The 15,333-nt window shown below is 42.2% G+C and overlaps 1 protein-coding gene across 36 annotated transcripts in view; it reads right to left on the reverse strand.

Moving 5' to 3' along the window:
- The window catches only part of CELF2 (CUGBP Elav-like family member 2), a 555,045-nt gene that overhangs the window by 226,504 nt on the left and 313,208 nt on the right, over positions 1-15,333 (reverse strand). For 7 of the 36 annotated variants that reach the window (XM_087935307.1, XM_087935305.1, XM_087935297.1 and 4 more), the window contains exon 1: positions 11,459-11,571. The exons of 27 other annotated variants lie outside the window; for them this stretch is intronic. In XM_087935307.1, coding sequence (XP_087791433.1) covers positions 11,459-11,463 — 5 coding nt within the window. In that variant the 5' untranslated portion in view covers positions 11,464-11,571. Of the gene's footprint in view, positions 1-11,458; positions 11,594-15,333 lie in introns of those variants that run through there. 2 more of the 36 variants (XM_087935308.1, XM_087935310.1) reach the window with 2 other exon arrangements.

The following is a 15,333-nucleotide window of genomic DNA, read 5'->3' on the forward strand; positions in this document are numbered from 1 at the left end:
CCAGTTCTTGGCAAAGGCAATTCTGGCCGTGGTTATTATATGAAGCATTATGATTTGGATTTTTTTTACAAATACTATCTCTTAATATACCCAATAAAAATACCTCAAGTTTCATCTCGATCTTTTGTTTTGTGATTTCTTGTAGCCAATTCTTAATTTTGCGCCAATATTTCTTAGCTTTGGGGGCACAAGTCCACCACATATGAAAGTAGGTCCCTTGTTTATGGTCACATCTCCAACATTTCCCCAATCTGGTAGGGAACATTTTAGCCAATCTTGCCGGGGGTAAATTCTAAACACCCCACAACCAGGATGGAAGGAAGATTCACAAATCATTTTATGGATTTTTGCTTTTCTTCCTAGCCCCCAACCAGATCTGGCTTGTTTTTTTCCCCCAACCCGATTTGTCTTCGGCGGGTTTCTCCTGCAACATTACATGCGGACACCGTTCTGTTGGGTTCTTGGGAGATTTATCCTGCTTAACGGACAAGCCGGCGTCTTTGTGTGATTTCGTTCTTTCCAACCTTCAGTTGGGTTGAAAAGAATAAAAAGGGCATTTTTAAAAATTTTATTTTTGAAGGCAGGAGAGGGAGGGTGGGGTGGAGGAAGGGGTTGAAGGCTGCCATGGCTAGGACCACAATAAGCAGCTGTCAGGGCAGATAATGGACCCTTTTAGCAAGCCATATTTTTCTTCTCCAACAGGGGTGTCAGCTGTCAAGACATGAAATGCTAACAACAGAAGGGTCAGGGTGACCCTCTGGACCTCTTTAGCAGGCAGATTAGGATAAAATAATACAGTATGCCATGGAAGGAGGAGGGAGGGGGAAAGAACCTCTAAAAAAAGTCTTCTTGGAAGATTGTAATTCTTAAATCCTCCGCACCACCCTTTCATCAAACACAGAACGGGTTCACTCTGCAAAACATTTAAAACTGTAGACGTTTATCTGCAAAACCATTCTCTTAAAGCCACAGGACGCTCAAAAAGGGAACGTCTTGTGGGTGCTATTTATCTAGACCAGTGTTTTTCAATGTCAGCAACTTTATGAAGGGTGGACAAGTGCTGGCTGGGGAATTCTGGGAGTTGAAGTCCACACCTCGCTGTGGTGGGGAAACATTGCTATGGACTCTTCTTGAGTTGGAGACGTGCAGGCAGAAAACAGGCCAAATACTCCTTCCTCCTCCTATTTTTTCCCATTAAAAACAACTCTGTCAGGTAAGCTGGGCTGGGCTGGGCTGGGAGAGAGTGACTGGTGTGAAGTCACCCAGCTGGCTTTCATGCCCAAGGCGGGACTAGAACTCACAGTCTCCTGGTGATTGGCCCAAAGTCACCCAGCTGGCTTTCATGCCCAAGGCGGGACTAGAACTCACCGTCTCCTGGTGATTGGCCCAAAGTCACCCAGGTGACTTTCATGGCTAAGGCGGGACTAGAATTCACAGTCCCCTGGTGATTGGCCCAAAATCACCCAGCTGGCTTTCATGCCCAAAACAGGACTAGAACTCACAGTCTCCTGACGATTGTCTCAAATAATTTTTGAAGTAACCCAAACAGTCTTTATTCCTCCCATTAGCGTAGGGATGTTTGAGCAACCTTTGGTTGAGTCCATATTTTGAAGAACGCTTATTCAAAGCATGTCAGATGAGTTTTTCAAAATGTGGTAGTCTAAGTCTTGATTTAAAAATATTTGACACTGTGCTTAAAGTAAGAGATTCAGGATATAACCATGGAAGCAAGTAAGAAAGGCATATGCATACAGAAATTGATTTTCTATCTCTTCTCCTGTTCCTTTTCCATCCCCTGGTTTGGGAGTCCCCAGCTTTCTCTCTCTCTCTCTCTCTCTCTCTTTCCTTCCTTCCTTCTTTCCCTCTCTGTCTGTCTGTCGCTCTTTCCTTCCTCCCCCCTTCTCTCTCTTTCCTTCCTTCTCTCTTTCCTTCCTTCCTTCTCTCTCTGTCTCTGTCTCTCTCTTTCCTTCCTTCTCTCTCTCTCCCCTTCCTTCTCTCTCTCTTTCTTTCCTTCTCTCTTTCCTTCCTTCCTTCTCTCTCTCTCTCTGTCTCTCTCTTTCCTTCCTTCTCTCTCTCTCCCCTTCCTTCTCTCTCTCTCTTTCTTTCCTTCTCTCTCTCTCTTTCTTTCTGATGCAGAAAGGAGAGAAACATACAAATGATTGCATGCAAAATTGACACAGACTGACAACAGACTGACATCCACTCATCAATAAGAGAATGGGGCCTTACAAGAGTATAGCATTTCAAAAAAATAATGGTGCCTTTCTTGTAATAAAACCACAATCTAAAATGAAGAGCGAAAAAGGTTTCTCAAGAGCCCCCAGGTCATCTTGCAAATGATCTCTGCTCTAAAGAGTTGTCTCAAGTAATTGCATGGCACGACTTCCGAGGGAACCACCACCGTCTGCAACTAGATATAAAAGGAAATAATTGCTAAATGTCAAAGCTCCCTTTTAACAAGCGACGCTCCGGCAGAAAGAAGCAGGGTTTTTAAAGTGCTTGGGCTAAAGGAGGATGAACTGTGGAAAGGGCAGGTCATGTTTCACCAGGAGAAAATCGGAGGTTACAGATGCCTTCGAATACATCACATAGAAATGGAATTATTTTTCCGCGATGCTCCGGAGAGTCAGTTTGGCATAGTGGTTAAAGCAACGGGAAAGAAACCAAACTGACTTCTAGTCCCGCCTTAGGCATGGTTGGGTGTCTTTAGGCCAATCATCGGGAGACTGAGAGTTCTAGTCCTGCCTTAGCCACGAAAGCTGGTTGGTTGGCTTTGGGCCAATCACCAAGAGATGGCAAATTCTAGTCCCATCCATGAGAACCAACTGGGTGACTTTGGACCAGTGGAACAATCACCAGGAGCCTGAGAGTTCTAGTTCTGCCTTAGGCATGAAAACTAACGGGGTGAGTTTGGGCCAAACTCCAAGAAATAGCAGTTCTAATCCTACCTTTAGGCATGAGAATCAATTGGGTATGGGCCAATCACCCAGATTATGAATTCCACTCCCTCCTTAGGCATGAAAGCTAACTAGGTGGCCTTGAGTCAATCACCAGGAAACTGTTGAGTTCAAGTTCTGTCTTAGGCTCGAAGCCAGCTGGGTGATTTTGGGCCAGTCCCTCCCTCTCAACCCTAGGAAGAAGGAGTCAATGGCAAATCACTTCTGGAAACCTGCCAAGTCACCAGGAGTCTACACTAACTTGAAGGAAGAAGAAGAAGAAGGCGAAGGGGAAGGAGAATGAGAAGGGGAAGAGGAGGAGGAAGAAGGAAGAAAAAAGAAGAAGAGGAAGAAGAGATGGAGAAAGAAGAAGAAGAAGAAGAAGAAGAAGAAGAAGAAGAAGAAGAAGAAGAAGAAGAAGAAGAAGAAGAAGAAGAAGAAGAAGAAGAAGAAGAAGAAGAACCTGCTGCCCACTGCATGGAATTTTCAGAGAAACAGACTTTGATAATATTGCTGAGCTGTTGTCTATCATGTCATTAAACCTTGAGCAAAGATGGAGTTAGATGAGTCCAGTGTTCCTACATATATTTTGATTTGGTCACCACATTACAAAAAAGATGTTGAAACTTTAGAAAAAGTACAAAGATTAAAAAGTGCAAGATTAAAGGCCTGGAGACTAAAACATATGAAGAACGGTTACAGGATTTGGGTATATCTAGTCTAGAGAAAAGGACTACGGGGGACATGATAGCAGTGTTCCGATATCTCAGGGTCTGCCATAAAGAAGAGGGGGGTCAAGCTATTTATTCTCCAAAGCACCAGAAGACAAGAAACAATGGATGGAAATTAACCAAGGAAAGAAGCAACCTGGAACTAAGGAGAAACTTCCTAATAATGAGAACAATTAACCAGTGGAACCGCTTGCCTCCAGAAGTTGTGGGTTCTTCAACACTGGAGGGTTTTAGGAAGAGAGTGGAGAGTCACTTGACTGAAATGATATAGGTCTTCTGCTTGAGCAGGGGGCTGGACTAGAAGACCTCCAAGGTCCCTTCCAGTTCTACTCTGATTGATTGGTGACATATGATAGGAACATAATGTAAAATATCCTGAATCTGAAATCTTAAGCCAATGAGGATAAACAACGAGCAATTAACTCAATACAGTTAATCCCTTGAGGAAGAACTATGAATTTAGCAATTGTTCAAAGTTACAATGGCGCTGGAAAAAAAGTTACTCATGAACAGGTCTTGCACTTATGACCGTCACCATACCCCCACAGTCTAAATCCAAGTGTTTGTCAACCGGCATCTATTTACAACATTTGACGTGATTTTACCATTTGCAACGTCCTCAGGGGATTTCTGATGAGCAAAGTCAATGGGGGAAACCGGATTCGCTTAATGACTATGTGATTCATTTAAGAACTACTGTGGGTTTGCTTAAGAACCATTGCACAGAAAGTTCATAGTACAACTCATTTAACAACCACTTTACTTTGCAAAAGAAACTCTGGTCCGAATCATGGCCATAAGTCAAGGACTACCTTGAATATTGAACAGAATATTGAATTCCCAGACAATTATTTTTAGCTGTGATATACAGCTATACAGTGGTATTGCAGGTTAATTCACTGCTCACTGAAAGGAGTTTGATCCTGACTGGCTCATGGTTGACGCAGCCTTCCACCCTTCCGAGGTGGGTAAAATGAGGATCCACATTGTTGGTGGCAACAGGCTGACTCTGTAAAACCACGCAGAGAGGGCTGTAAAGCACTGTGAAGCGGCATATAAGTCTAAGTGCTATTGCTGTTGCTGTTGCCCTTCCTTCCTTCCTTCCTTCCTTCCTTCCTTCCTTCCTTCCTTCCTTCCTTCCTCCCTCCCTCCCTCCCTGCTTCCCTGAATGCATTATTACAGGCTGACTCTGCCCATTGTCAGAAGTTCGATCCTAACTGGCTCAAGGTTGATTCAGCCTTCCATCCTTCCGAGGTGGGTAAAATGAGGACCAAGATTGTTCGGGGCAACAGGCTGACTCTGTAAAACCACTCAGAGAGGGCTGTAAAGCACTGTGAAGCGGCATATAAGTCTAAGTGCTACTGCTATTGCTGTTGCCCTCCCTCCCTCCCTTCCTTCCTTCCTCTTTCCAGTGGTTAGAATGCAGTATTGCAAGGCAAACTCTGCCCACTGCCAGCAGTTCGATACTGACTGGCTCAAGGTTGACTCAGCCTTCCATCCTTCCGAGGTGGGTAAAATGAGGCCCCAGATTGTTGGGGGCAAGAGGCTGACCCTGTAAAGCACTGTAAAGTGGTATATAAGTCTAAGTGCTATTGCTTCAAAGAATGGCAACAGGTTTCTCAGCCCAAAATGTACCATGGAGCCGTGGAATCTGATCTTGGACATCAGAAAGGTGGGATTCCTCCTTCTCCATGACCCCAAATGTCACTATTTGCAAAGGGAGAAACCCATCACTAGGGAATGTGAGCATGTAAGCACAATTCAAGTCACAACAACCTGATCGCCGTTTCATTTTTGAAACGGGCTGGCAAGAATTACACATGCCATTTGAAGCCAGTTTATCTCCTGATGCCAAAGTTTCGCCCTAAGCGCCAAGACAGCGAAACCCAAGACTGTTTTTTAACCCCTGTAAAACACAGCCATGGAAATCAAGCCTATGCATCAGATTTTAAAAAATAAACAAATTGCATCAAGATTATAAAATGTAGGTCAGACGTGACCCCAGAGTGGAGCAACAGCAGGATTATGCTGGGTTTAGCTATACTGTTGTCTTTCACTGCAAGGATTTGGAGAAAGCTGAGATAGCATTTTTTTTAAAAAAAATACATCTTATATCAGCAAAGTAACACAATTCGACAATTTTCGTATTTGTGAGAAAGTATTACAGCCTAACCCAGGACTAGTTATTCATTGGTCTCATTCCTTTCTTTCTTTTTTTTTTGTCTTCCACAAAGTCAGAATCTAAGATGCATTTTTACATTTAATTTTTTTTTAAAAATCCTGCCTTTATTATTATTTTTTTATAAATAATTCAAGACGGTGTACATGCCTCATATTCTTTCCTCCTCTTATTTTCCCTACAACAACAACAACCCTGGGAGGTGAGTTGGGATGAGAGACAGAGTGACTGGCCCAAAGTCACCCAGCTGACTTTCATGCCTCAGGTGAGACTAGAACTCAGCGCCTCCTGATGATTGGCCCTAATTCGCCCATTTGGCTTTTATGCCTAAAGTGAAACTAGAACTCACTACCTCCTAGTTTCACCACGAGCTCAAACTGGCAGCTCAAGCCCACGCCCACAGAACCAGTAGTAAAAAATTTTTTTTTGAATCCCACCACTGACTGAAAATCTCCCATAGACCTTTTGGTGTAGTGGTTAAAGCATTAGGCTAGAAACATGGAGACCCCGGATTCTAGTCCCACCTTAAGCGTGAAGCCAGATGGGTGACTTTCTCTCAACCCATCCTTCTCAGGCTTAGGATGGAGGCAATGCCAAAACATTTCTAAAATCTTTCCAAGAAGGACGTGTCCAGATAGTCGCCAGTTATGAAAAATACACACACACACACACACACATGAGAGAGAGGGGGGGGAGAGGGGGAAGAGAGCGGGGAGAGAGAGGGAGAGAGAGAGGGAGAGAGAGGGAGTGGGAGAAAGGGAGAAGACAGCAAAGGTTGCCTTCACTCTACTTTTTCCTCAGTGCCCCTTACAGATAAATGACATACTGTGGAAAAGCAATAGAAGGAAGACTTCATGCAATTAGCGGACAGGAGGCAGGACGCTCTAATTAGAAGTGGAAAACTTCACCCTGCCGTCTAGAATACACTCTCATCTAATTTCTGGATAATCTAACCCAAGGTAGACTGACCTTGGCAATCATTACTTTAATTTGCTTTTATCTGCAATTGCTGTTCACCGCATTTTTTTCCCCTCTCTCTCCCTGTAAAATTTAAATTTATACTGTTAACTTCCACATGTTCCTTTATGCCTTGTCCTCCTCTGCAAATTGTCTCAGACAGTTAATAAATTTGCAGCTGAGGCTGTAGTAGCAAGAGCAGGAGCAGATATTGCTATGGCTACTACTACGAGCATAAGTATTATTTTATTAAGGCAATAGGCCATTCTTTATCAGGCCAGTTTTTCTTTTAGATATGTCGAATATTTTGCTAACAGTCCTCTAACAGCCATTAATAAAACCCCTAATGGTATTATACCTGTCGGATTTTATTTTAGAGAGCAGGAACAAAAGCCACATATATTAGTTTATTCTTTCAAGAGTCTTCTATTGTCTTTTGTTGATTTAGGTTGGTCGGCCAACTGGACAACTTGATATTTACAGCCAGCTGAGAGAAGAATTCAACTTGCTAATCATGATGTCAAAAGGTCCATGGAGATTCTCAGTTATCTAGATCATGGCAACTGGACTTTGGATTTCCTTGAAAACATTTCGCTTCTCATCCAAGAAGCATCTTCAGAACGGAAGAAACTTCTTAGATGAGATGTGAAAGGTCTTCAGCAAAAAAAAAACAAAGAAAAGTCCATTTGCCTTTTGGAAAAAAAACACCTTTGTGATATTATGTCCAAAATAAATCGAATGCAAAAAATACCCTCTACCCCAAACAAAACCCAAATGCAATTTTGCGCGTTAAAAAGGAGCAGCTTGGGTGTGTGACACGTCTGGCTACATCCATGTCTTGGCAAGCCTCAAAAGTCATCCATGAGGTCATACAGACGCTCTAGCTTGGGTGGGGAAGCAACGTAAGTTGTTAGATGCAAGTTGATAGCCCAAACTTGAGACAACCATACCAAAATAGATGCTGCAGGCTGCTGGATTTTTAAAAGTAAGACAGACTGCGAGTGCAACTAGTTCGCAGTCAGTCTCTCTGTACCTGCTATAGGGAAGATGTCTAGGAAGGAAGGAAGGAATTGAGAGAGAAAAAGAAAGAGAAAAAAAGAGATTAAGACAGAGAGAGAGATGAAAGAAAGAAGAAAGGATGGATGGATGGAAAGAAAAAAAGGAAAGAAAGAAGGAAGGAAGGAAATCAAGAAATAAAGAAATAGATTGAGACACAGAGAGAAAGAAAATAGAAAGAAAAGAAAAAGGGAAAAATGAGAGATTAAGACAGAGAGAAAGAAATCGATTGAGAGAGAGAGAGAAAGAGAAAGAAAAGAAAGAAAAAAGGAAGGAAGGAAGGAAGGGTGGGTGGTTGGAAAGAAGAAAATAAAAGGAAAGGAAAGGAAAGGAAAGGAGAAGAAAGAGAGGAGAGATGTTTGCGTACACATCAACGAGCCACTCACACGTCCCAATTGCAAATAGGCCACGGCTCGGTAGTAGGCAGTGGCCCACAGGGTGGGAACCCCTGCTCTTAGTGGTTTGCCCTCTCCGTGTAGGTGGAACTGATCTTAGATATTCTTTGGTTGACCTGTTTACTGTTAGCTTGCTTGGCGGTTCCTTCATTGAGTTTAGATGCAATTTCTAACGCTGCATTCCATCCTCAAATGTATTGTAAACTGGCAGGAATTTTCCAGATTCTCTAAGTCACTCACCTGTAGACAAACCCAATTGCCAACCTCACTGGAACAGAGATGCAGAACAAGCAAGCCCATTTGAAAGGCAACGAGTTGGGGGTCATTACTTCCAGCCATCATTATGTACACCAAAGGCAGATGGCACACACTGCTTCCACACATTACACCTGTGTCCTTCAGAATGCCTTTAACAGGTCAGGCTTTGCACAAAAAGGTAGCAGAGGAACAAGGATGCAATTTGCCGAGATGTTATTTCTCTCGGGTTCTCCTTTTTTTAAAAAAAAAATAATTCTCCTGAAAGAGAACTCTTTCTAACGCTGGCGTTATTTTGTTTGACGAGGTTCCCATAGTGCCTTTACAGAAGAAGCAATTTTCAAAAACACGTATTGTACTTATCGTAATCAGACCTGTTTGGAGAGCACTTTCCAAGGATGCAAAATTCCAAGGGAGATGCGAAGTGTTTTCAGTGGAAAAAATAAGTTTCTCTTTTATGACTCCCGCTTCATAATTGTCTAGCTTCATGCTTGTCGGTGTGTGGCAGCAGCCCCAAAAGCTAATACAATCCTTAGTTGTATAAACATAGTCAAGGAATCACAATCGCGTAAGGCAGGGATGGTGAACCTTTTTGTTGTGGTATGCCGAAAGCAATGCCATGTGTCCCGCCCCTCCCGCGCATGCACGCACAACACTCTTGGCCCACCCTCTTACCTGCACTGCGCATGCGTGCGCCTCCCAGCTGATTTTCGGCCCGTTTGAGGCCGTTTTCGCCCTCCCAGAGGCTCGAGGGAAACCTCTGCAGCCTTTGGAGGCCAAAAACCGGGCCCGTTTCGTCATTTCTGGTATTTCCGGAAGGTCCGTTTTTTAATCTCCCTGAGGCTGCAGAGGCTTCCCTTGAGGAGAGCGAAAACAGCCTCAAATGGGCCGAAAATCATCTGGGAGGTGCGCGCATGCGCAGTGCAGGTAAGTTTGGCTGGAGCTCACGTGTCCATAGAAATGGCTCTGCATGCCACCTGTGGCACGCGTGCCATAGGTTTGCCATCATGGATGTAAGGCAGAGGTGGCATTCAGCAGGTTCTGACCAGTTCTGGAAAACCGGTAGCGGAAATTTTGAGTAGTTCCGAGAACTGGCAAATACCACCTCTGACCTGCCACACCCACCAAGCCACGCCCACAGAACCAGTAGTAATAAAAGTTGAATCCCACCACTGATGTAAGGTGCAAAACGAGAGCTCTACCTCTAGGCCACTCACTTGAACGACCACTAAATGTAAGTCGAGGACTATCTGTAGGTAAGGTGCAATTTAATGGACTCAGAGCATTGAAGGTAAATCTCTTGCCTTAGCTGTTTTCTAAAGCAGTTGTCCGGAAAGTAGAAGCTCTTTTTTTAAAAAATATATTTTTATTAAGTTTCCATTATTACAATTCAAGACATCATGATTTCAACAGCATTTTTTGACATCTATGCAGGTTCTTATCTTATCTAGCTTAACACATTATATTTACATTTATCTAATATTGATTGATAACTTTATCCATAATTATTATTCTTATATATTCTACATATTTACAATTCATTTTCTTGAGGTCTCTTACAGATTAGTTTCCTATCTTATTTCTGTTTGTTAGCCAATCATACCATTTATTCCAAATAAAGAAATATTCAATCTTCTTTTTCCTTCAATTTCAATGTGAGCATATTCATTTTGGCACTTTTCATTATTTTTTATAATATTAATTCCTCACTAGGGATATTAGGTGACTTCCATACTTGTGCATATGCTATTCTGGCGGCTGTTAAGATATGTAACATCAAATATTTCAAGGAGATAGATGAACTCTTCTGAGAGAGAGAAAAACTAAACAGCAGTTAGTTGGGACTTGAAATTCAGAATCTCTTTTATGGTTACGGAAAGAGGGTACAGATAGTCCCATCCCTTCAGATGATTCATATCAAGTTCTTAAAGCAGTAGTTTCACATGACAAGAAACAATCCTAGAAGCTTCAAATGTATCAGCAGGGAAACCAGAAGAAGGCAAAAGAGGAAGGAGAGAAAGAGGGAGGCGAATAAAAGTGAAAGATAGATAAAACGCAACATGGCTGCTAATCCACTGGTGGCACTTCTGCAAAGAATCCTTGGGAAGGACTCGACAGATGGACAGAAAGGCCAAATCCAGTTTAAACATCTGGCTGACTGTACAACGAACCATAATAATCGCCTCCGATCCCACATACACTCTGTTTAGTTTTCAAAATGGGTGTGAGAGTAACATTTCCACAGCACTATAATAATTAAGTAACAATATAGTTACTTGATTATTCCAGCGGTAGGATCGTGTTTTCTGAGGAAAACAAATTCAGAACCTCTGGAACACTTGCAGGACTAATCAACAAATTGAAAAACAAAAAATTGGAAACTCAACATCTCCCCAAGAACAAGCAACAGGATCTCTGACATGTTAAAAAGTTTTCAACTTGTGAAAACCATTTTAGCAATTTCAAATTTTTCTACCTCATGGACAAGGGTTAGGCTACCTTCTATGAAAAGAAGCCCTTCCTTTTTTCAACCCAGGAATAGAAGAGTAACAAGAGTTGGAAGGGACCTTGGAGGTCTTCTAGCCAACCCCCTGCTCAAGCAGGAGACTTTACGCCATTTCAAACAAACGGTTGTCCAATATCTTAAGATGTTGGAACACCCACAGCATCTGAAGGCAAACCGTTCTGCTAATTAATTGGTCTGACTTTTAATTCATTCATGGTTAATTGGTGAATTAATTAATTGTTCTAACGCTTGCTGCCATGTTCCACAACCAGAACCGAGTCTTCAAAGAAGAACGACACCGATTTTTGCAGGGCAGCCTCTACTGTGGGACTTGCTGCTCAACATCTCAGCACCTTTCGGATCCCATAGGAGAAGCTTCTCACAAATGAAAATAGAAGACACGTTAAGAAACGGGGGGGAAAAAAGGCAAAATGACTCATTACCTCATGTCTTGGTGCAGATCTGAGAATTATGGCCAGTTCCTCACACGTCTTTTTTTGCTGCGCTGCAACAGTTTGGGTAGTTCTGAGTGTGTGTGAAACCCAAAGGTTTCACGACGGCCTCTCCATTTCCTTTGTGGTTTCGTCACAGGCTTCAGCTTCCGTTACTGATGAGAGTCCCTTTTGCACTAAGTCAATGCTTTTTTTTTTTTTTTGAAAATGCTTGCAGTTTTATCAGTGGTTTTAAGAAGAAAAAAAACTAGAGGGTCTTCTACTTCATTAGGAAGCCTTTTAATTTGTTATTTTTTTAAAGGATCTACATTTCATACTTTCATATCAGTTCATGAAAGAAGCGTAAAGAAACTTACTTAAGTTATTAACACTCAATGATGGAGACTTAAGACTTTGATGGTGGCTAGAGGTTAAATGTGCAACAAATGTGAAGTCACTTTTCTATCCTTGGTTAAATGAGCCTTCTCAAATGCAAATGGTCCAGTCTGAAGGTATGCTCTTTGGTTCTTTCAACAAACAGTCAATACATTATATTGAAAACCATATACAAAGCGCCTTCCTTTCTTTTTACCCAGAGATTTGAATTTTGAGAGCTCTTAAGAGAGGCACCCCAAAACTGCTTTTACAGGAGGCAACTGGACTTTCTTGTTCTTTCTTTGAAGATGTTTCACTTCTCATCCAAGAAGCTTCTTCAGCTCCGACTGGATGGTGGGGGAATGGAAGGATTTATACAAGGAAGTCAGGTTGCCTCCTGAAAACCATGACCTGGATGACTCTAAAGAGTCTCCATGGACTCTTAAAAGAGGCAGAGACTGAGAAGTTTTTGAGGTTCCTATAAGCCATGGCAATGGGAGATCTTTGAAGAGGAATTTAATATTTGGAAAAGGCAAAGGCAAATAGAAAAAGTAACTGAGAAAATAAGAAGACCTAATAATACCAATGATAGCATGGATAGGACTCTACAAGAACTCCAAAAGGTAGTTTTGGACAGGAGATCCTGAGAAACTATTCATCCATTGGGTTACAAAGAGTGAAACTAGTGGGACCATTGACTGCCTTCTGTATCCACAGCAGAGGTGGGTATTCAGCAGGTTCTGACCAATTCTGGAGAACCGGTAGCAGAAATGTTGAGTAGTTCAGAGAACCGGCAAATCCCACCTCTGACTGGAGATTTTACTGTATCCTTCCCCTGCCACACCCACCAAACAATGCCCACAGAACCAGTAGTTAAATTTTTTGAATCCTACCACTGATGCACGGGATATTTCTCACCTTCCTTCCTTCCTTCTGTTAGATCTGGGAGGATGGTTCAAGAACAGAGGCAAGACTCAGATAGCAACAACAGCTCTTTATTTGTGACTTCAGATCTGAGCAAAGAATCCCAGCCGCAGCAGCCCCTTATATAGGGCTGGCTGCAGCTAGGCAGCCAATGAAGGCGATTTGAGTTTGCCACTCTTGGCTGGGCCAATCGCGGCAGCCCGTTTACTAGCCAATCGGATCAGTCTGCGGTGACCAATCACGATCTGCTATTCGCGGGCCAATCAGAGTTGCAGGCTTTCGAGCCTGCTAGTCCGGAACACCTTCCTTCCTTCCTTCCTTCCTTCCTTCCTTCCTAATAAACTTTACTAGTCTTTTGTATATTTTAAAAATAAAACAAAAAATAAATATCATGGCATTAACAGTTTTGTTACATCCATCTCATCCATTTCTATCTTTTGTGCGTATTTACAATTTTGTGCGAATATATACATTTAATCTATAAGTTGCTTATCTTTAATTCCTTAAATTTCTGTCTGTCTTAATTCGATCCAATTATACCATTTTTTTCTCATGTTACTTTCTAAAACCATGCCCCATGAAGACTTGAAGAAATGTTACGATTTAAATTTTGAGTTAAGTCTTGGTGGTCCGTGACCATGGTTCATGGCTACAAAAGGTACTTAAGGGCAGTCCATGAAGAAGAAAAAGTTGAAAACTATACCTTAGGCAGTAGAAAGTGGGGGGAAAAAAAATCAAACTAGCACCTGAAAGCACAACAGGAAGCAATGGATGGAAACTAATCAAGGAGAGAAGCAACCTAGATCTAAGAAGAAATTTCCTGATAGTTAGAACAATTAACCAGTGGAACAACTTGCCTCCAGAAGTTGTGAATGCTCCAACACGGGGAGGCTTTAAGAAGCGATTAGACAACCATTTGTCTGAAATGGTATAGGTCTTCTGCTTGACTAGGGGAATAGACTACACAATCTCCAGGGTCTCTTCCAACTCTGTTATTTTGTAATCTCTGCTCTCCCCCAAAAACCCACGTCAACTCAATCACAAGCTTTACGGTGGGTTTCCTGCGTTCCATTTTTCACAAGTTCCTCTCCCAGGCACCAGTCCTGATGGCAAACCTCAATAATAAACACTTAATTGCTTGTTTCACTCGTCACCTAAGTGCCTTGCGCCCTGAAGCATAACGGTGGAAGCTAATGTGACACATTATTATGCTTATCTCAGAAAAGAAATATTACTGCAAAAGGAACTTAAGTGCTCCAAGCTTTCCCTGCATGGCAGAGTCTAATTTTACAACGATTCCCTCGTCCACCAGAAAATCCGTGGCATGTATGGACAGGCCCATTTCTAACATTTTTTTTTTAAAATTGCTAGAGTTGTAAATTAGATGTGCTCATGAATGCATGGTTATCTAGGTCGGATAAGAAGTCCTCTTCTATCTGAAGGGATGTCTCAGCTATGGCAAGGGCCAAAACTGATTTAAAAAATAAAATAAAATTGATAAAAGGATAGAAAGAAGAGATACTCCTAAAGGAGAGGAGAAGGGGCAGGAAAGGCTTCAAAAAACATTGCAACAAAAAAGCTGAATCCAATGCAGGTAGTCCTCAACTTACAACAGTTCGTTTAGTGACAGTCCAAAATTACAACGGCACTGAAAAATGGGACTTATGACTGTTTTTCACCCTTACAACCGTTGCAGCATCACATGATGAAGGTCACGTGATCAAAATTCAGGCGCTTGGCAACTGACTCATAGTTATGATGGTTGCAGTGTCCAGGGGTCATGTGTTCACATTTTGTGACCTTCTGACAAGCAAAGTCAATGGGGAAGCCAGATTCACTTAATAATGGTGGCGAGAAAGGTTATAAAATGTGGTCGAATTCACTTAGCTCGAGTCTCGCTTAGAAACAGAAAGTTTGGGCTCAGTTGCAGTTGTAAGTCGAGGACTATTTGTATTTTAGCCCCTGAGATTCTTCTGTCCTACAGATCATGCATGAAAACTTTTTGCATGCCATATCAGAGTAAACATGAATCTTGCTGCAAGATTGATTGAATCTTAATTCAAACGGGTTTAGGATTGCCACTTTGACGGGTTTAATTTTACTTTTCATTGAATTTCAAAGGCCTTCAGCATTGCTGTCAGGACAATACCAAGCCAAGATAATAAAGCAAATCTGCAGATGCAGATAAGTAGATTTGTGGGGTCCTTAATGCTCTCTGAACGTGGCTATTTTCTTGCAGACATTTCATTACCCAACTAGGTAACACCATCAGTGCCAGAAGGGAGTGGGGATTGCTCTCTGTTTATATACAAGCGGCTTGCCTTATTAATGCTGGTTCTCGGAAGCAACAGTCTTCTTTCTCCACCAACACTGGCAGGGCAAGCCACTTGTATACTAAAGAAAACAAACCCCATTCCTTTCTGGCACTGATGATGTTACCTAGCTAGGCAATGAGATGTCTGCAAGAAAACAACCAAGCTCAGAGATCACCAAAGACCCCACAGTTCAAACTTGAGCTACGAATATTCTTTTCTATTTGTACATCTATATTGACACAATTCACCGCCTTTATTTCAAGCTCCATCCAC

The sequence above is a fragment of the Pseudonaja textilis genome, chromosome 5, assembly GCF_049901715.1.
Source record: "Pseudonaja textilis isolate UNSWEBS1 chromosome 5, rPseTex1.2, whole genome shotgun sequence".
Taxonomy (NCBI): Eukaryota; Metazoa; Chordata; class Lepidosauria; order Squamata; family Elapidae; genus Pseudonaja; species Pseudonaja textilis.